Genomic DNA, 19,839 nt, shown 5'->3' with positions numbered 1-19,839 from the left:
GATTCACAACAATGCCATCCGACGTGTAAAAAGGGCAGTTTGTTATGGTTCAATCAATAAATTAACAAATAAAATGAAAAAAGGTATTGCTGTAGGGCTGAATGACAACTTTTATATTCATTTTCTTAATGGGTCAGTGAGAGAACTGCAGAGAAGTTTCATTTGGTGAATGGAGTAACTCTGTCTTGGTGGCACTTCTTTTTACGCGTGCGTAAAAAGTAGTTTCTTTGTATATTAGCGTAATTTAATGCGATTGAAATTGTTAATTCAATCCACAGAAGTAGAGATCTGTAGGTGATGAAGTGTCAGAAGCGACAGTACAGACTGGCACGATGTTGTTAACTGAATTCAGGTCGTTTTTCTTACATCTCTGCCGATTAGTGCTAGACATGAGAAGTGTTAAAATTCCTCATAAAAAATTACATTAAACTGGTGTAAGCGCATTTGTCGTGCAAACTTAATCAAATCAAACATTAAAAACATATAAAAGTAGGATTTTTTTTGTCACCCTAAAGTTTGCTGGTTAGTATTATTTTAAAATATTAAAGTTTTAGACTGCTTTTAATAAGCAACTTGTGTGGAGAAAAAAAAACGCTCTTATAAAAATTAACTAAATGAATGATGATGCAAACATAAAGACTCTCAATAAAAGAGATATTTGTTACATGGAGATGATGCTTAAGTTTATGAGCCTTTTATTCCACCCTCTCCAAAGAAAAGTCTGCATTTGAATTGAGGTTCTCTCCAGAAGTCACTGTGTTGCGATAAGTAGCACATATTTAGCCTCTCCACCAAAACGTTAAAAGGAACAGCGGAGGGCTTCTTTGATGGGATTTGTTGCCAGTGAAAGCTGTAGGTCTTTTGAACGTAGCTGTCAGTCAATACCAGTGGGACCTCCCTCTCCCTCCCTCTCCCTCCCTCCCGGCACACACACGCTGGCAGCTGGGTGTATATAAATAGATCCAGGAGGTGGGATTGACACTCAAACCTGACTAGCTGGGACGCAGGAAAGATGCCCGCATCACAATCTGGATTTGCCAACTTCTTCTTGGAGAGGAACATCAGCATGCCGTCTGGATATCAGATCCCGGTGCTTGGATGCTCACCGGGTGTGCAGCAGCAGCAACAGCAGCAGCAGGCTCAGCATCTGGCAGCGATGGCAGCTGGGGTTCCCATAGCATACACAGGACTACAGGGATATAACTTTATCCCTTATCCACACCACAGGCACATCGCACACATGGTGAGTTGATCTTTTAAAAAGTGATTGAAATATTGCAAGAAAAGTGTTAAATTCTTGATAGGTAATAATTACAACCTACTTTTAACCAAAAATGTGTGTATAGTCTGATCTTGAGTGGCTGGACAACCACGAATAATTACAAGAAAGGGAAAAAAAACAAGATTTTATTCTCACAAATTTAAGTTATGTGAGATTTAAAATGTCTAAAACGGTTGGCTAACTTTTTGTCCAGTAGTATTTGCTCGTCATTACATTTCTATCTTTAAATAAACCAGTCCTAGAATTGTGCGCTCTGGTTCAAGGGTCGTGAACTCTGTCCGATATCCCTTAGCTCGCTCTTACGTTTCTTCTCTCCGTTTTCAGAGCAACAGTTTCGACTTGAAGGCCGCCTCTCCTTACCATCACGCACTCCTGGCTCGCGGGGGAGCTTTCTATCCGCCGTACCGCCCTGGAGCACCCGAGGATCCCAGTCGGGTCGCTAAAGTGGCCACACGAGAGAGCACAGGGGCGCTCAAGGCCTGGCTGAACGAGCACCTGAAGAACCCGTACCCGACCAAGGGAGAGAAAATCATGCTCGCCATCATCACTAAAATGAGCCTCACGCAGGTTTCCACCTGGTTCGCCAACGCGAGGCGACGCCTGAAGAAGGAGAACAGGGTCAGCTGGGCGTGTAAGGGGAAATCAGACGAGGAGGACGAGGAGCATGAGGGAGAGAGCGACGAAGATGAGAGCTCTCTGCAGAAATGTCATTTGGATGAGCGGGAGGATGAGGAAGAGCCTCAAGCTGACCGAGCAGACAGCGATGAGCACGTAGAGAGCGCGCTGGACAGCTCAGCACCTGTGGATGAGCATGAAGACAGAGAGCTTGCACTTGTCAAGAAAGTTGAAAAGAGTGACTCTGATCACACGCCACACGCTTTGGAGAGTAAAGACAACAGTCAAAAACCTAAAATCTGGTCTCTGGCAGAAACCGCCACCTCAGAGATTGTGAAGAAACCTCTGGACAATATTTACCATCCGGCCGGGAAACTGTGGGCTGACTGGGCTTCAAGAAACGGACTGTTTATTCCCTCATGTTATACCACTCATGAAATCCTCTGAGCGGGTATTTAGACACATATAAAAAGACATTTCCGCATCTTTTTGCACTTTAACATATCAAACCTCAGGGATTTTTTTCTCTCCTGAAGTTTGCGGTGAAATGAGAACATGTTCTGAGACCAAAGACTAAACGTGTTGTGTTATTGTAAATAAATGTAGATGTATTTTTCCACCAACAACCTGTAAATTAAGTCTCCTTTGTCTAATCATGAAGAAATATTTTTGCTTAAATAAAATGCAGCATCTAGCGAAATTTCTTTGACGTGTTTTCTGGTCTGATGGAGAATTTTAACGCAATGCATTAAGTTCATTTTACGCAAATGAAGCCATACTGAGGTTTTTCTACTAAGCACGTGACAGTAATGGTAGATAATTCATTACATAAATAGTGTCCAGCACAGAATGTTACACTTTATCCAAAAACGTATTAAAACTTTATTACATTTGACTAAATCAGAAGTAATTTATTAATGCAATTGGTTTAAAGTATAAGGAGTATCATGCATATCAAACAGGATTTAGGCATCGTGTTGCTGGGTAATGTCCACTTGACATTAAACTTTCTAGACATCAGATTTAAAAATAGAAAGGGGGAAAAAAGTCAGTTTCTTAAATGAAAGTAGATATCAAGTGTTTCTTTTGTCCATTTCCTCTCCACAGGTGTGCAGGGGCGGATTTAATGATTTGGAGGGTCAGACTCAGCCACAGGCCTCCTTTGTGCTTTATTATCAGCCTTTCTCTTATAGAATATGTTAGTGTGTCAGTGGTAGACAAAGTACTTTAAACTAATAATACCACCTTAACAATACTTTGTTAGAGGCCCTGCATTCAAAAATGTACTTAGAGCAAAATGCAGACGTACTATTGGCACAATGGGTTTATATTATTTATATAATGTTTGGTCAAGGTGGAGCGTATTTAAGCTTCTTCATATACTGCTGGATACTTTAATCTGTCATAACGCATCATATTCTCTCTGATGATCGTATAGTTTGTGTGTTAAATCTTAATCTGTGAACAGTAACAAGCTGTCAGATAAATGTAGTAGAATGATAAATAAGATAAGATAAGTGTTTCCCTCTGAAACAGAAGCAACTGAATCCCTCCGAGTAGAAATGGAGTAGAAGCAAACAGCTGCATAAAATGGAAATATTAAAGTACATGCATCTCTTAACTGTTATTAGCATGAAACTTGAGTAATAGTACTTGATTACTTTTCACCATGTGGGATTAAGGAGGTAGATATAACTGCAGTCATTTAGCTAAAAAACAAAAAAGTGAGGTAGGCTATTCGTAATTTGGGCTACTTGAATCATATACTGCTTATCACTTTATATTCTTACTCCACTACATTTAAATATGAAGATTTTAAATGCCAAGAAGATTAAAGATTAAACTAAATTTAACTGCCCAGCAGTAGCAACATGAATTCAAATTGTTAAAATGTTGCTTATAAGGCAATTTGTATGAAATTATAATAATAATATAAGTAACATCGTACAAATTTGTATAATGCAAGTAAATCTTTAAATGCAGGACTTTGACTTCTAATGGAGTATTTCTATATCGCAGAATTGTGACTTTAAGGGTTAGGGTCTGAATACTTCTTCCAATAAGCAACATGTTTCTGGAAAAAGTGTCTTCCTCTCCTCTCCTCTCCTCTTATATCCTCTTATATGCTGCTAGTTGACACTTTATCTTCATTGGATGCAGTTCATTCTTACATAGATAGTTTTAATTCCTCTTTGACTGTTTTTCATGAAGGTTTGGGGGGGGGGGATAGGGTTGGTGTTCCCATCATCTAAAAAATGACTCAATGCAACAGAAACATTTTAGTAATTGTGGTCATGCTGTTTCTGAGTTTCTATCTCTATCATCATGTATCTAGAGGTCGTAGTGGCTTTTAATGAGTTAGAATAGTAACATCATTTTATATGTTTCATGTCTAAACATAACAATAAATCTATAGCCCTTTTAGTTTGGGGTCCCAAGTAGTTGCCAACCTTGGTTTAATGGTAAAGTCTGCCCCTGCAGGTATGAATTGTTTTTCAGATTAGATAGCAGCAGCAGCAGCGGCAGCAGCAGGCTACAGGTCTGTGAAGAGGCCTGGCAGAGAGATTCCTCACCATCAATCGACCAGGTTTACATGTAAATTCAAAGGGCCGTACTTCCATTAATCCAGGGATAATGAGAAAACCCCCGGGTGCAGCAGCCCTCTTGTCTTCCCGCCTCTCACCTCTCCATGCAAATCCCTACAAACAGGAACACACACAAGGCAGATTAGCTCCTATCTGAGCCCTTTTATCAGAGCAAACACATGAATACAGTAGAATATCATGTCGTTAAACTAAATGTTCAGAATCAATAATAAAATTTGACTTTTATAGCACTGACCTAAAGCTACTTTTTTCTTTCTTATGTTTCTGTTTTCAGTCTTCAATGATATCATCCAGACATGAGGTAATGTAGAGACACTCATCAATAATCTGAATTTTAAGCAGTCTATTGTGAGCCTCTAGCGCCCCTCTGTGGATATGAAGAGTAACTACAGCATGATTTATTTAACAGATTGACAAATTGACCAATTAAACTCTGAGGTGGTTTAAACATCATGTGGTATAACACTTTTAATGCACAGTAAAATATACAAGATAATACACAAATATTACAGCTAAACACTTTTTTTCTTTTTACATAGTGCAAATATTAACAAAAGTACCATGGATACACACACACACACACACACACACAATGGAAACACACACTGAAAAAAGCTACTGAGCTAATGCAGCAAATCAAAGTCACATATTACATTACACTATACTGTTATACACTACATTACATCACATTGTTTGAAATTTTAAAGGCAGATATGTACATTTTTAGATACAGGTGCAATATGCAGTAACAATATCCGACAGGTAGCATGATCACATATCGCTAAAAAACGACAAGGACTCGTGTGACAGTGTCCGTGATTCCTGTCGAGGGAAGATGTACGATTTCCCGTTCTCCTGCCTCACTACGTTTCCATTGTCAGTGTAGCCATTTTCAGTTTGGCTCGGCTGGAGCTCGTTTTCCTCTGGCACACTACCGATATCTTCCGTTGGCAACGGAATTGTAGTGTGGGGCACGTCGTCACTGATAGGATCGGGAGTTGGGAATGTTATTAGTGGGTCTTCTTTGTGTGGCAGCCTTTCAACTTCTGCACACGCCTCATCGCAGAGCTTCAAGGTAAAAATTTGGGGGGGAAAAAAGAAAAAGAATATTAGCGATATTGTAGTGGGAAACATTAAATGCAATAATAATTTGCATAGTTTACATGGTATTAATTTTTAGTATATACTCTACATGAAAGAATAATCAATGTCAGAAACAAATTTACCTTTACCTTTTCTTTTGCAGCTCTTTTACCTAACAAAAAAGTAACACAGAGAGCATAAATTAGTACATTAAGTATATTCTTCAAACTTTCAAAAGGAAAGGGTTAGGGTTCACATTTTTTCAAGCCTGTCTTAAAACAATAACTACATGTTTATATATACATTAAAACATTTTCCTATCTTGGTAATCATTCTTCATGTTCATACTGACTGTGAAAAGGCATGTAAGCATTATATTAAGAGTTTTAAACTATGTGAACTAATCCTTTAAACTCATACATCATTTTTATAAGATATTTATAGCACAACGTACCTCTGAATAGCCAAACCGCCAAACTTGCTAAAGCCGCCAACGCAACCAAAGCAATGCTAACACCAATCACAGGTAGATGTAACCGGGAGTTTGCAGCTGCAAGACAAGAAAAAGAGAGTGAACCATTGAGTATTACATATTCACAATGTACATCTATCATTAGGTTTTACGCTGATCTGATTGGCTTTATCGGATCGGCCGATATTTAGCATTTTATGCAATTAGTGAGATCGGCTGTAATGTCTTAATTCACCGATCCGATCAATGTCATCATGTTGAAACTTTTTGCAGATGCTCCCGTTGCATAGATTGCAGATGGCTTTGTTGATCTGTCTCATTTACTAGTTCCACACCACCGACATGTTTGTTTGAATCTGACAGTTAGTTTTGAGCCCTGTCATGATGTGACGGACAATAAAGTTTTTTGAATATTGAATTATTAGCTGTCGGATTCAAACAAACATGTGGGTGTTGTGGGCAGACAGATAAAACACAAGCTATTTGCAATCTGTGCAACACTAATTGCGCTTTTCCACTACACAGTTCCAGCACGACTCGACTCGGTTCCAGGAACGACCTTTTCCATTACAAAGAAGTACCTACTCAACGTGGGCGGGGTCATCATAGCACGGCTCCACGATACTGCCATGACTTCGTTTTATACGCGACACAAACACATAAATAATGGAGGACATGGAGGCGATGGTGTACTTGCTGCTGTATGTGGATTTCTGTCACACAAAGCAAAGAGAAGAGAGCTGAATGACTGTAACGCTGTTGCCGCTATTTAAAATTGCCGAGTTTGATTCTTGTGTGGGACGGTTCATGACTCTTCCAGCGACAACTCTTCTGACCAATCAGTGGCCGGCAGTCTGATGACGTCACATTTAGTATCGGCTCAGCTCGCTTGGAACCTCAGTAGAGTAGGTACTAAAAAAGTTACTATCCCTAGTGAAAACGCAAAAAAAAAAACGAGTCGAGGCGAGTCGAGTCGTGCTGGAACTGTGTAGTGGAAAAGCGCCATAAAGAACCTCGTGGGGAAGCATCTGCAAAATGTTTCAACACCACAAATGTACCTGGATAGGGAACACGAGGAGGAGCATGCCGAGTTTAAGAAATGGAGCGTGGACAAAGAAGACGTGATCGGATCGGTGATCGGTTTATTTAAACTCACTAATCAGTGATCGGCCCCAAAAATCCTGATCGTGTAAAGCCTATCTATCATGTCCAGTAATGAAGGATAATTAGATCATTTAGGCATGCAGAACCCTCACTAGCTGTCATCTACAAAAGGAAATGAGTTTAATGCAAATCAATGATAAAAATACATTTGCATTTCAGCACAGGAAGGAAACACAGATGAGAAGTTCTTGGTGATGCCATTCTTACTTTTTTACTTCTACAAAAAACAGATTGTTTAGACATTAAAATGCAGTGGAGTCTGTAGTCTAATGTAACTGTAAGGAGTGTGAAGGTGAAAACCACTTAAACCACAGACCAACATAGATTTAGGAGATGTTCTGTTTCACCATTTAGACAGTTTCGTTATGAGTAAGACTTTGAATCAAACCACAAACCTGTAGGTGGCATGAGATCTACAGTAAAAGTGAAAAAAAACTTTGGTCTTCCTACACAGCACTTACCACAGACGTTGTCAGATGAGATTGTTCCGTTCGTTACAATATGGTATCCACGCTCACATCTGCAAAAGAAATTCACAGTGTTAAGTGATAAGATAAGTCAAGATAAGCAGATTCGAGGGGGGGCGGGGGGGGGGGGGGGGCGGGCAGTAGGCAGCACTCACTCAACATTGGTGTTAAATGATTAATGAGAATATATTACTCTCTAGTCTCTACCAACTAATTAAGTAAGTCTGACATAAGTTAGGAAGGTTTTCGGCTTCCATCACAGCTTCCATGCTCCTTGAGATAATGTCTTAATGATGGTGAGCCTCTGAAGTCACCCATAGGTGTTATTCTGTTTTCTTCCTTTAACAGCATAGCAGAGCCACAATGCCCCTCGCTGTAATATGTGTAGTGTATGGAGGTGAGGAAGGTATAAACTTTCCTCATCCTTCAAACAACTGCTTCTGCCATTTATAGTTTGTACAACCAAGTGCAGCATCATGAAGGCTCTTAAGGAAAGGTTGTACAAAGGTTTTTTACTCCACCTTCATGTAAAAGCAAAAAACACCTTTGCGTTCAGACATCTTGTACAAACTAATACTGACACCTTTAGTAAACTAAGCACTCCGCTTAGGTGACAACAACTTATGAACAGACATAGCGGCACTCCAAATACACAAAATAAAAATCAATACTATGGCTCCAGTCTCTCATTTTACTTCTCTATTAAAAATAATTAATCGGAGCACCATCCCCAGGTGTGTAGGGCAGGTACTAACTTCTGTTCAGATACTTTTCATCAAAGCATATAAACATACATGAAGACCCACTCAGAAACCACATCTTGCAGAACTAATTCTGTGTATAAAAGGTCAAATACTGGTAATAAACCTAAACAAAGTTGCTCAGTTTGATGGAACCCATCACAAGACAAAACCAAACCAAAGGAAAATAATCATCATTATCATAATTATCATGTTGTCATCTCTATACAGTCTGAGAGAAAAGGTGAGAAGTCAAAAATAAATTGGTAAACTGCAGACATACTATTGAGATTCCCTGTGTGCTTTTGGAGTGCCATTATCTCAGTTTATATATAAATGTATTGAGGTTCCTTTACTTACTCTTTCCATTTCTTACAGTCACCTTCCGATGATTCAATAAATGTGCCTTCAGGACATTTCTGACACACTCTGTCATGTGTCTGATTACCTGAAAGCAAAGTGTGACAGCCAAAAAAAGATTCAGCACATTGCAAAAATCAATCGCTCTTTATACTAAAAAATAAAGTGTTGCATCAGAAAGATATGTAGTACCTTTGTATTGAATCCGCTCTCCTGGTTTGCATGTTTTGTGCTCAACACAGACTAAACAGATCTCCCCAGTGCAGTGGAACCCCTCAGCACACTGGCAGCTGTATCTTTCAGTCTTGCTTTTCTCATCAAAATCAACAGGCTTAAAGTTTCGATCTGAAAGAAGAATGGACACAAGTTGGACTCTGCTACATCTAACAAAAGTGTATCAATACAAATCAGTTTGGTTTATTGGTCACCAGGTCTTACTTGGGTCGCAGTACTGCTGAAGTTTACACTTGGGTTCAGTTGTGTACGAGTCCTGATATTCATTCTTCCCACAGCTTACACACTGTGGCTCATCACAAGTGCTTTGAGACGTCATGTAGGTCCCTGAAAAACATAGTTTTGCACCACATATAAAAAGTGTATGTAGTATAGGGACATGTGACTTAGAGGAATACTTTGGTATATATTATGGAAAATGTGCTTATTTACTCTTCTGTTGAGAGAAAGGCATTGATATCACGGGCCAGGAGACAGTTAGCTTAACTTGGTATTAAAACTTAGCATCTATCTTAACAGCTAGCCTGCTGTATTTGAAGGGCAGCTACATCTTGTTTGATTAAGACGTTTTAATTTGCAGTGCTGGAAGGCAGATTTTAGACAATATAGTCTTTATCTTAAGTTAAACCAACTATCTCCTGGCTGCAGCCTTATATTCTCATTTAACTCTTACAAAGTGTATTTTTAACTATTATTCTGACAACTACAAGAAACTATTCTTTTCAAAGTGCTGTGGATGTTAGGATGGGCAAAGTAGGAAACAGATGTACTCCAGAAAGACACAAAGGGCACAGTTCATGATCTGGACGTGTGTCGGATCATGATCTGTGACTGACAAAGGACCATTAAAAAATCCTGCACAGTGTATCACTTGTGTCTGAGGACAGAAAGGTTGATTTTTGGGAAAGAGAAAGTGAAAGAGAATTGGATAAAGGAAAAGAGGGATGCCAAATGAAAGCAAAAGTACTTTTCATTTGACAGACTCTTGATATGTCTTTAGTGCAATTATTCATGTTATTTGAGAAAGACTTTAATCTAGAAATGTGCTGCCTTTTACCACCTTTATCCTCTATTTACATTTGAATTGTATTACATTTGTGCTGCTATGGGAGCAATTAAAACACATTTTAAGGAGAACCATGTGTTCATATATATTTGATCTTTTTTAGGAATGCCTTTCTTACATTTGTTTTAATGTCATATGAAAGAGACTCATCCCTTCACGTGCCATTTCAGCTATAGCTAGGGTGATAATAAAAATAACCTGCTCCTAGATTAAGAAGTTTTTTTTTCTGTCTTACCTGGACCACACATCAAGCAGCACTGGCCATAGAGCTCATATTGGGTGTCTGGGTCACAAGGGGGTGTAGCTGCATTCACCACCTACAAAAACAAGCAGTGAGACAAGATGTGTTAGTATGAGTTAATCGATCATGTGTGTGTGTGTGTGTGTCTGACGATACTGTGCTTTCTGTGGTTTCTGTGTGGTGTTGGCAGCTTCACTTCCTCAGACCAAACATTGAGGGGTGTGCCGGAAAGTCCCAAACATTCACACTGTGAAACTCAATAACAGCCAGGTGCATGTCTTTTCTTTCTTTAACAATTCATCTAGCCTATTAACATTTCTGTTTTGCTTATCAGGATTCAGATAGAAGTCATACGTTTTCACCTCAAGCTTGCTGCTGCGAAGAAAACGAAAGTGAAAGTATAAAAAAAGGCATGCGTAAGAGTGTAGGCTACTTTTACAATTTTACGGACACATTTCGACTTTAATGTCTGACTAAACAATACAACAGAGAGAAAATATAGATACCATATGCATTATATATAGGCTTAACTATACAATTAAACAAGTAGATATAACAATGTAACGTCAGTGAGCCACTTTAGGTTATCACAAAAGAAGATATATCCTTATCTTATATAGCCTAATGAAATAAATGAATTAGCTACTCACCATAAAAACAGGCAGGATCATCACCAATGGCAGTAAATGCATCTTGATGAATTGTGCTGAGAAACGCAGCATTGTTGCTTTCGGCTGCCAGGCGAGCTCGACTTAATGCTTCTGCAGACAGTCTGTCTTAACTACACTGAGTAGGAGGAGCACAATAGGGGGGGATTTCCGCTTGAGTTTTTTCGTCAGTTGACCGTTTCCTCTAACTGTAAACTTAACCTTGTCGTCATATTTTGGATCCTGAAATGTCCAGAAGTGGTTCAAAATGTACACAATTTACTCTAGGATATCAATTTCAATGGGCAGCTGCTGTGAATATTAAAGTTCAGTTGACCATCAGTGGAGGGAAATTTACTTTTAAGTAAAATTACAGTAGTCAAAAACTGCAAAAAAGTACAAAAACTGCATTAAAAGTAAGTTCTACATTTGAAGAAATACACTTTATATGTCAAGAATGAGTCACTTGTTACAATTATTTAATGGCAAGAGGTAAAAAATATTTTATTCCACCTGTATGGGCGACAGCAGATACACTATTATGATATTATATTATAGGTGCATTCAATATGCACGCAGCTTTTTATTGTTGTAGCCAGAGCTAATTTTACCCTAAGTATTTTATTCATTTAAGAAACTCAGGTCTGCATTCATACCCTCATACCCCCAGGGGCTCCTCTGCACTCAAGTTCATGCCCCCCAAACAGCTTTAATTTTATTTCGGCTAGATAATGCTGCTGTCTGGTGGAGACCTTGTACCTCCTTTTTTTGTTTTTGGGCATACTAAGTATCCAACAGTGATCATAATTATCAACATCAAGTAGAATGGGTCAAGCCTTGTGTCGTATATCTGTGGAGCCTGACAAAGTAAAAAAAAAAAAAAAAAAAAAAAAAAGAAGAGCACACACACTTTTTTTTCTCATTGAATCATTGAAGGTTCCTTTCAGCTCAAGGGCTCCTGGACACTTGCCCAGATTGCCCATATGGTAGATCCGCCCATGATGAAACTCATTCTATATTTTGTACGTAAACTCCTAATCTGAGAAGTATCTGCACATAAATGTAGTGCAGTAAAATATACAATATTTTCCTTTGAAATGAAGTGAATGAGGTAGCAAAAAATATTAATGTAGCCATCTTATTTAAAGTCCACCACCAATTTCACAATATTTGCAAATTCCAAATGTATTAGTCACAACTGCATCTGTGAGTGATGAGTGGATTACAATAGAGGGATTATTGTCATGGACCACACCTCTTCCACGGTAAGGACTAAAACCCCATCTGATTTTTAGAAGGGATTCCCCATAAAGTTTTCATGGGGGGGATTTCCTACAGGGTCATTGTCTAGCTGTTGATATGAGAACGCACAATAAGCATTCAGGCAGGCACTTCGCTACGCATGTGTGGCAGTTCGGTGGGGGCTAGACTCTTTGTGGGCAGTCCCCTTGGGCAACAAGCTGGGGCATGAGTTTTCTTGGAAATGTGTGAAATGGTGCCCCCTCTGGGTTGCAACGCCTCGGTGTGGTCAAATGAAGCAGTGAAAGGTGCAAAGGTTGTGGTTAACAGTGATTGCAGGTCTTGTGGGCTTCTTTTTTTTTAACTTTTCCAGCTCATTAATCTCTCTCTCATTCATTTAATTTCTTTCTTTCTTCCTTTCTAATTCTTTTTCTTTTCTAAATCTTCCTCCTGTGAAGTTTTGTAAACTTAAATATCAAGTGTTGTGTTAAATTGATGCTGAATATATGGACATGACATGGTTAGTCACTGTCAGTTCGGTTGTTGACGTGGTAATGCAGATATGAAAGTTCATACCTTGGCTAAAAAGACGTATTGGCAGATGGTCAAAAGTCTGAATATCGAGTTACTGAAAGTGCAAAAGGGCAAAACACCGTCTTGAGTAGAACCAGTATGGAGCTGCAGGTGTGAACAGACCGTTTAACAGGAAGCCCAAGCACAGCAGTAAGCTCCTCTGCAGGAAGCAACTCCAGACACATTACTATTTTTAAAAAGGCGATAGACAAAAAGATAGAATGATGACTTTTTCACAGAAAACTGCCAAAATTTATGACAAGCCCATAGCTCATAGGCTGTCCCCCCAAAAAAGAACAATAGTAACGAGAACTAACCAATAAATTTGCAAGAATCAGAACAACACCCAAACTGCAGTTGAATATAAGGGATTGGAAACATACATTCAGGGCCATTCTACCCTAACCCTTTTTCTATGGAACTCTAGAGCGAAGTCCGCAGCTGTGAATCAAAACTCACAACACTCAATCTGTCATTCTGAAACAATTCATGTGGGTGACTAATTGATGCAGTGATACTGTCATAATGCGATGATGCGGTCACAGGTGTGTGTGTGTGTGTGTGTGTGTGTGTTCATTCAGTGTTCTAGAATGGCATGGAACGCGGCTCGGCCAATCACGACCAAGCATTGGAACTATGTGTTTGTAGCCAAATTCTAAACATGTTACATTTACATTCTAATTTCAAAAGTAGTCAAAGCCTAATATCAAACTGTCAGAAGATGGAAAAGAGACTCTGAAATGAACCGTCCCCACAACAATAGAAAGTTCATTTAAAATTTAAATGAAGCAACCGGGAGAGTTAGCTTGTCAGTGTTGCTAATAATGATAAGTGTTTTTTTTAGCTAGTTCTGCTAACAGACAAATTGATTGTGTTATGTATTCTTGTCTTGTTTTGTGTGTGTGTGTGTGTGTGTGTGTGTGTGTGTGTGTGTGAGTGAGACCTGCCAGGGGACAACATATGCAAATTAGCAGTTGTGCTAACTCTGGTGCATTTACATCCATATTTATTGATACCTGTGTCCATTAATGTGCAATGTCCCTTTTAAATAAATAAAATAAATAAATAAAGGTGACGTCAGATAACTTGAGTCAGATAAGCAAGCACACAACATCTTTCTCTCGCTCAAATTCAAATCCAAAATCGCTTCATTGGCACAAATGTCACAATAACAACATTGCCAAAGCATAGTCAGTGAAACAAAAATAATAAAACTAAATAGCATTAACATAACATTAAGCTTGATTAATGTGAAATATAAACATCTGTGTACATATACACAATATCCTATGCGTGTATTTGTGTTTTGTTCACCTTAGGTTGTGGCATGCTGATGCATATTAGGCAGAAAGATACAACCTGTCCACTTCTCTTAAGAGCATTTTTAATTTCAGGAGGTCATAAAGCTCTTTGAAATCTGAAATGTTATAGTCTCTTTCCTCTGTGTGTCCTTTTGGTCACTATATTTCTGTTCTGGTGTTTAAATGTGGCTGTTGTGTATTATCCCTCCTAATGTGCTGCAGGTTGATGGCCTGGACACTGCAGCTGATGTGTTATTCAGTTATTAGTGTATTGCTGATTCAGCAGCCTGTTGATGTTGTGTGATGTGTGAATGAGCTTGTGCACAAGGTCTGCGAGATTTTATTTTCTCTGCGCTGAATATAAAGAATAATGAGCTTAAAGTAACAAGAATGGCTAAGGCTGTGTTTCTTGTATATGTAGAGAAGATTGTGTCATATATGATACATACATACTTTTTAAAGGGATCTGTGTAGAGCTGCAACGACTGATCAACTGCTATTCTTCAGTCAGAAATGCCAAATATTCACAAGTCCAAGACTTTTCAAATGTGATCATTTGTGTTTTTTCTTGTTATTACAATACTGGAAATTTAGTATTTTAGGGTTTAATACTTTAGGATAGGTGTTGTCTACCATTTTATCATGTTTTATTGACCAAAAATAATCAATAATACAATTTATAGTTAGTTGCAACCTGTGAATGTTTAATGTTCAGCCTTTTTAGTATGCAGTACTGCTCTGTACATGTATAAGAGTGTACAGTCTGTATACTAAGAAAATACATGTGAAGTAAGCTGTTATCACAATAGACAATGCTATAAATCTGAAGTTGTTGACTGTTGGGCAAATGACTCATCGTTAGTGTTAGGATGTGTCTGACGTGGCCTCTGAAACGCTCCACTGCTCCAATAAGTGCTTAGTTTCTGTATTGATTTAAATCTGCAACTAATTACTATTTTCGCTTGCCAACTATTTTTCGAAATGATTGTTCATTTTGTCAATAAAATATTTTTTTTTAAATGGTGAAAAGCCAAAAAGCAAGTTCTTAATAAATTAATTTAACTCTTTCCTTCTGGGAAATTCTAGTTGTCCTGTTTTACTCTCATATATATATGCAGTGTTTTTATGAAGAATATTAAAATAAAGCTGTGTACTTTTTTCTCAGGTTTCTCAGGTCTTTTTTTCTTAATAGTTTTGTTTAGATAATTCCTATTTCCTCTTATGTTCGGTAAAATGTTGCCTCAACTGAACTTACCATCATGTAAATCCTGAACCTTTGTCATTCCTGTAACTTGAAAAAAAAAAGTGCACACTACTTGCTAAACTGTACTCCCACTCAAAACATGTGATCTCATTTTTAGAAGCCAGTCACCTGATTCATGAATGTCATTACAAACTCTCTTTAGTGTTTTTTCTTTGTTGACATTTTTGGTCTGAAGCTGTGACCGGGAAGCAACGTGTGCTGCGGCTGGGAAACAAACAATGGACTGTGGCCGAGAATTGTGTTTTTTTTTAAACTTGTCCTTATTTTCACCTTTGGACTTCTAAAAAGCAAAAGAGGGAAGTTATGTTCTGCTTTTGCACTGGAGTTTGTTTTCTGCTCCTCTGTTGAGGAAATAATGTTTTAGTTGTCTGTGTGTGTGTGTGTGTGTGTGTGTGTGTGTGTGTGTGGGTTTGTGCTCGGGAGTGGGAGACTGGTTGTTAAATGTCTCGTGATTGATTGGGGGGGGGGTATATTTTTAGTCAGATAGCATCGTGACATCCTTATAAGGTAGCCCGGGTTATTCAAATAGAAATCAGCCCACAGTCTTTTACAGGAAACAGAGAAAGTTAGAAAAGGTCTAATTTTAAGTGATGTAGTACCTGTTAACTCATTTGCAATAAAAAACAATGAATGCATGTACATTGCTTTATAATTCTACATATTGGACCTTTTAATGAGTAAAGACCCTCACTATGTTGGTATTAAACATGATGAGGAGGATACCTTTATTTCCCATTTAAGTGTTCTTGTTTCTCTTTCTTCCTTCCTGATCCTCAACGGCAGCCTTTGTTACAAACCACAGTTATTCAAACTAACTAATTTAACCACCATGACTGTTAGCCATGAGTAACATAACTGTCTCTCATGTTTTTACATATTTTTTTATCTTTCACCTTTTATTAAAAATCCCCTATACCTTTTCACTCCATATAAGGAGATGTGCACTGAAATACAACTTGGACTCCCACTACAGTCTGATGCAATGTAATGAAGATGAAGTGTCACGTGACATGTACAACACCAGAATTAAGTGTACTATGTGTGATAATTATATACAGTGGTTTTTAATGATGTGCTCTCTTCCTCTTTCTATGCAGCACTTCCTTTTTTGGTCTGAATGCTTCATGTGAGTATTTATGATCTTTACCTCGGTGGTTCTATGTAATCTATATAAGTCCATTTAAAAACATTTCAATAGTCAAATACTGATCAGTGAAATGTAAAGAAACAATATTTGCATTTATTACTAATAGAAACACCATAAATAATATAATTTCAATATACAACAATGAACAAATCAATAATTAGTCAATGTATGTCAAACAAACAATGTAAGGCAAAGGCAAGAATGAATAATGGATAATTAGTTTAGTTTAAGTTTATTTATTTGTTCTTTAAAATGTCAGTAAAAGGTAAAACATGTTGATCACTGTTTACTAAAGTCCACAACCCAAATATATTCAATTTACTGTCATAGAGGACAAAAGAAACTAGAAGATATTTGTCTTTAATAAGAATCTGGAATCAGAGAAATATGACTTATTTTATTAAACAACGACTCAAAGTCAAGTTTTGATTATCAGAAAAGTTGGCAATAAATTTCCTGTCAATCAGCTAATCACTGCAAAAATAGAAGAAGATAAAAATAAAGGTGAAAACAGAATATTAACACATATTCTTCTTCAAATCAGGCCCGTCGACGGAAAATATTTTGTAAGAATACGATGAAAATGTAACTTTACAGTGAAATTCATATGGATACTTTCTGTGCAGACATCTCAGCAAAACCAAATGATCTCCTCCAGTTTTAAGATGAATATAAAATACTGAATACTGAATAATAATTTGTACCTGATCTGTTTTTTTTTTCTCTTCACAAAAAAGTTGAGTTTTCTCATTAATATCGTTAAAATTACATCTCCTTCTTCTCGCTCAGTAAATATTCTATAAATCTATAAATATGCACACATTTTTCATTTGAAAGGTTTAACTGCTGGACACAAGATGTATCTCACACTACAGCAGTATTGGATCTGCAACATACAACCGTATTTGTAGTAAAACCATAAATTACAGCAGCTGTCACAGGAGTCTTTTTTTTAAGTTATAGTATAAAAGTAAAAATTTAAAGAAAAAAAGAAAGAAATATAAGAGAGAAAAACAAGAAACCATACATAAATGTGCTCTTTGGTGTTAAAAAAGTGTTGTTTTTCTTTTAGGTTGAACACATCTGTTGAAAAGGATCAGGTAAAGTAAATAATGTGCAATGATTGACAGTTTAATACATTAGTTAAACATTTACAGGTGAGGATTACTGTACCCTGCACTTTAGCACTGGTCACACTTTAACACTGTTAAATGTAACTCGCTGTTTTATTTATGTGAAATTCAATACAGATCTTTTAAGAAACGGAAGGTAAGGTCATTTACATATGTGGTCAAGATTGGTTTTCAATAGTCTTATAGTCTTAGTTGGTCATGATTTAGTCACAATACTTATTGACTCCTGATGTGATATTTGCTTTCTGTCTGTTTGACATTGTGTGGGTATTTTTGTGTTAGTTTCTTTTTATTGTTTGTCCACTTTTAACATTTTTTTTACTAATTTATTTTTCTTTTTTTTTTATTATTTTTATTTATTTTATTTTATTATTTATTTATTATTATTTTTTATTTTATTTTTTCTTCTAACTTATTCTTGGTTATTGGTATGCTTTTTATTTTTATTTTTTTCTTTGGTGTTTAGATGTTTGTGGAGGAAAAGTTTATACCTTGTTTCTGTGTATTAATCTTAAAATCAATAAAAAAATAAGTGGAAAAAAAAAGAAAAAAAGATTGGTTTTCAAACTATTTACGATGTCACAACTCTTGCTTGTAGGCCCGCCCCTTAAAATGTGATTTTTAATGAGCACACAACTTTCTACTTTCAGCAGCATGTCTGTGTCAAACTGCTCTTACATTCATTCTGCACAGAGAAGCTCAAACACCCAACTGACAGAAGAAGAATAAATACATATTTTTGAGCGGAGGGGGACTTTAAGGATTTTATTGTATATTGTATTAATATTGGTAAGCTGGGCGTCCTAGCTCTCTCTCATGGATAAATCAAAGAGAGAGCAACAGCTAAAGCCCTCTGTGCTGCGTGTGGAGACATGTTAACTGCTTTGAAATGTTTGCTATTTTGCAGAGAAAGCTTCTGTCTTGGAGTGGGTGTGGCTGACTGAGTTACCTATAGGATGTAACTCGAGCTGAAAGAGGGCGGAGGAAGAAAGAGTGAAACAAATCACAACAAATTTCCTTCTTCCATGTCAGAGGAGCAGAACTCTGTCTAAGGTTTGAACAGGGTGGAGAAAAAAATCCCTCTAGACTGAAACACCCTCCGCATCTTTGCTGCAAAAGAGGAACTGTTTCATGGATTAACGAGCTGCATGGATTTTTGTGTGAAATCAGAGTCATTATGCTGAGTTTAGGGACAAAGAAGAAAGACAATCTATCTAGAATGGATAGAGCCATTACAGCCTTGCCTCAGGTAAGATTTCAGTTTACATACCTGGACAGCATTGAATAGGAAGTTGTTTTAACTGCAAGAGTCAAGATGCAATTGACCATGTTTGTGAAATTGTAATCAGTGCATCTGCAGGTGAGTCATTAAATAAAAAAAAGAAGCTTTACAGTATTCTAGGTTCCAGTGAAAGCAGCCCCCTTGCTTTCATTAACGTCAGGTCTCCAGCAGAAAGACGACACTACAGTTTACTTCCTCTATTTGACTTGACTTCCCTGCTGTCAGTAGTTTCCCACATTACTGAGGTCTTATTTACCTAGAAATGTGGCACCCAGTGACTAATTTAAGGAAGGACTCTATGTTCCTGTAACAGCATATGTTCAACAGATGCAGATGGTGATTGTCCTTTCCAGTGTTAGTTCCTCTTTATTTCCAGTGAACTGAGACTGTCACATGTTTCTGCTGCTCATTTTGTGACAGAAAGGAAATCAGTTTAATCTTGTTTTTCTTATCAACAACCATGCATATCTAAAAAAAAAAAAAAACCCATACTTTATCAGTGCTGTTGAAGCAAAGTACTGTATGAAAGTCAGTATAAGGCCAAAGAAAAATGTGACTACTTAAAAGGGCTAGACATGACACTTTGAAGAGTTCTAGTGATTTCAACCACACAACCACAACTTTTCTTTCAAGGGAAGTTCAAGACAACAGCCTTTATACAGCAACAGCCTTTATATACCTCATGGTACTCCATTATCAGTGACCTAATTGGCACGTTACAAGGGTACACCAGAGTTCATCACACTTGACTTAACACTAGAAAAAAATGAGTCAACTGAAATTAAACTGCCTTGTTTTGTCCTCTAGGGCATGCACATCTGCTCTGGAAATGAATTGTCGTTTGTTCACCTGTGAGGAAAAAAGAAATCATGTATATTTTAGAACAGGGGTGTCAAACATGCGGCCCGTGGGCCAGAACCGGC

General features: G+C 37.5%; 3 protein-coding genes across 3 annotated transcripts in view; 2 read left to right on the top strand and 1 right to left on the bottom strand.

The window, feature by feature from the left end:
- The first annotated feature begins 1,012 nt into the window (after positions 1-1,012).
- irx7 (iroquois homeobox 7) lies at positions 1,013-2,344 on the top strand. Its single transcript, XM_053318057.1, has 2 exons — positions 1,013-1,243; positions 1,607-2,344. Exons 1-2 carry the CDS (start codon positions 1,013-1,015, stop codon positions 2,342-2,344), a joined length of 969 nt encoding a protein of 322 aa, XP_053174032.1.
- Positions 2,345-4,956: 2,612 nt separating this feature from the next.
- Positions 4,957-11,100, bottom strand: cd40 (CD40 molecule, TNF receptor superfamily member 5). Its single transcript, XM_053318470.1, has 9 exons — positions 10,981-11,100; positions 10,325-10,406; positions 9,228-9,350; positions 8,982-9,134; positions 8,790-8,877; positions 7,684-7,742; positions 6,041-6,136; positions 5,730-5,758; positions 4,957-5,571 (listed from the first exon to the last, which is right to left on the bottom strand). The coding sequence occupies exons 1-9, from the start codon at positions 11,050-11,052 to the stop codon at positions 5,275-5,277; spliced, it is 999 nt and encodes a 332-aa protein (XP_053174445.1). The 5' UTR covers positions 11,053-11,100; the 3' UTR covers positions 4,957-5,274.
- Positions 11,101-18,516: 7,416 nt separating this feature from the next.
- Positions 18,517-19,839, top strand: part of LOC128357688 (uncharacterized) — a 50,440-nt gene continuing 49,117 nt past the window's right edge. The window contains exon 1 of the mRNA XM_053318056.1: positions 18,517-18,883. Within this exon, the coding sequence (XP_053174031.1) occupies positions 18,812-18,883 (72 nt within the window). The 5' untranslated portion in view covers positions 18,517-18,811. The remainder of the gene's footprint in view (positions 18,884-19,839) is intronic.

Source organism: Scomber japonicus, chromosome 4, assembly GCF_027409825.1.
Source record: "Scomber japonicus isolate fScoJap1 chromosome 4, fScoJap1.pri, whole genome shotgun sequence".
Lineage (NCBI taxonomy): Eukaryota > Metazoa > Chordata > Actinopteri > Scombriformes > Scombridae > Scomber > Scomber japonicus.
Note: the sequence above shows the minus strand (reverse complement) of the source record. Positions and strands in the feature narration are given on the sequence as shown.

Coding starts and splice junctions, on each gene's coding strand:
- cd40 (XM_053318470.1), bottom strand. CDS start 11,052: ATGCTGCGTTTCTCAGCACAATTCATCAAGATGCATTTACTGCCATTG. Junction 7,743..8,789: donor GACTGTAAGAAATGGAAAGA/GTAAGTAAAGGA, acceptor TTTCTTTTGCAG/ATGTGAGCGTGGATACCATA. Junction 6,137..7,683: donor CTCATCTGACAACGTCTGTG/GTAAGTGCTGTG, acceptor CTTGTCTTGCAG/CTGCAAACTCCCGGTTACAT.
- irx7 (XM_053318057.1), top strand. CDS start 1,013: ATGCCCGCATCACAATCTGGATTTGCCAACTTCTTCTTGGAGAGGAAC. Junction 1,244..1,606: donor ACAGGCACATCGCACACATG/GTGAGTTGATCT, acceptor CTCCGTTTTCAG/AGCAACAGTTTCGACTTGAA.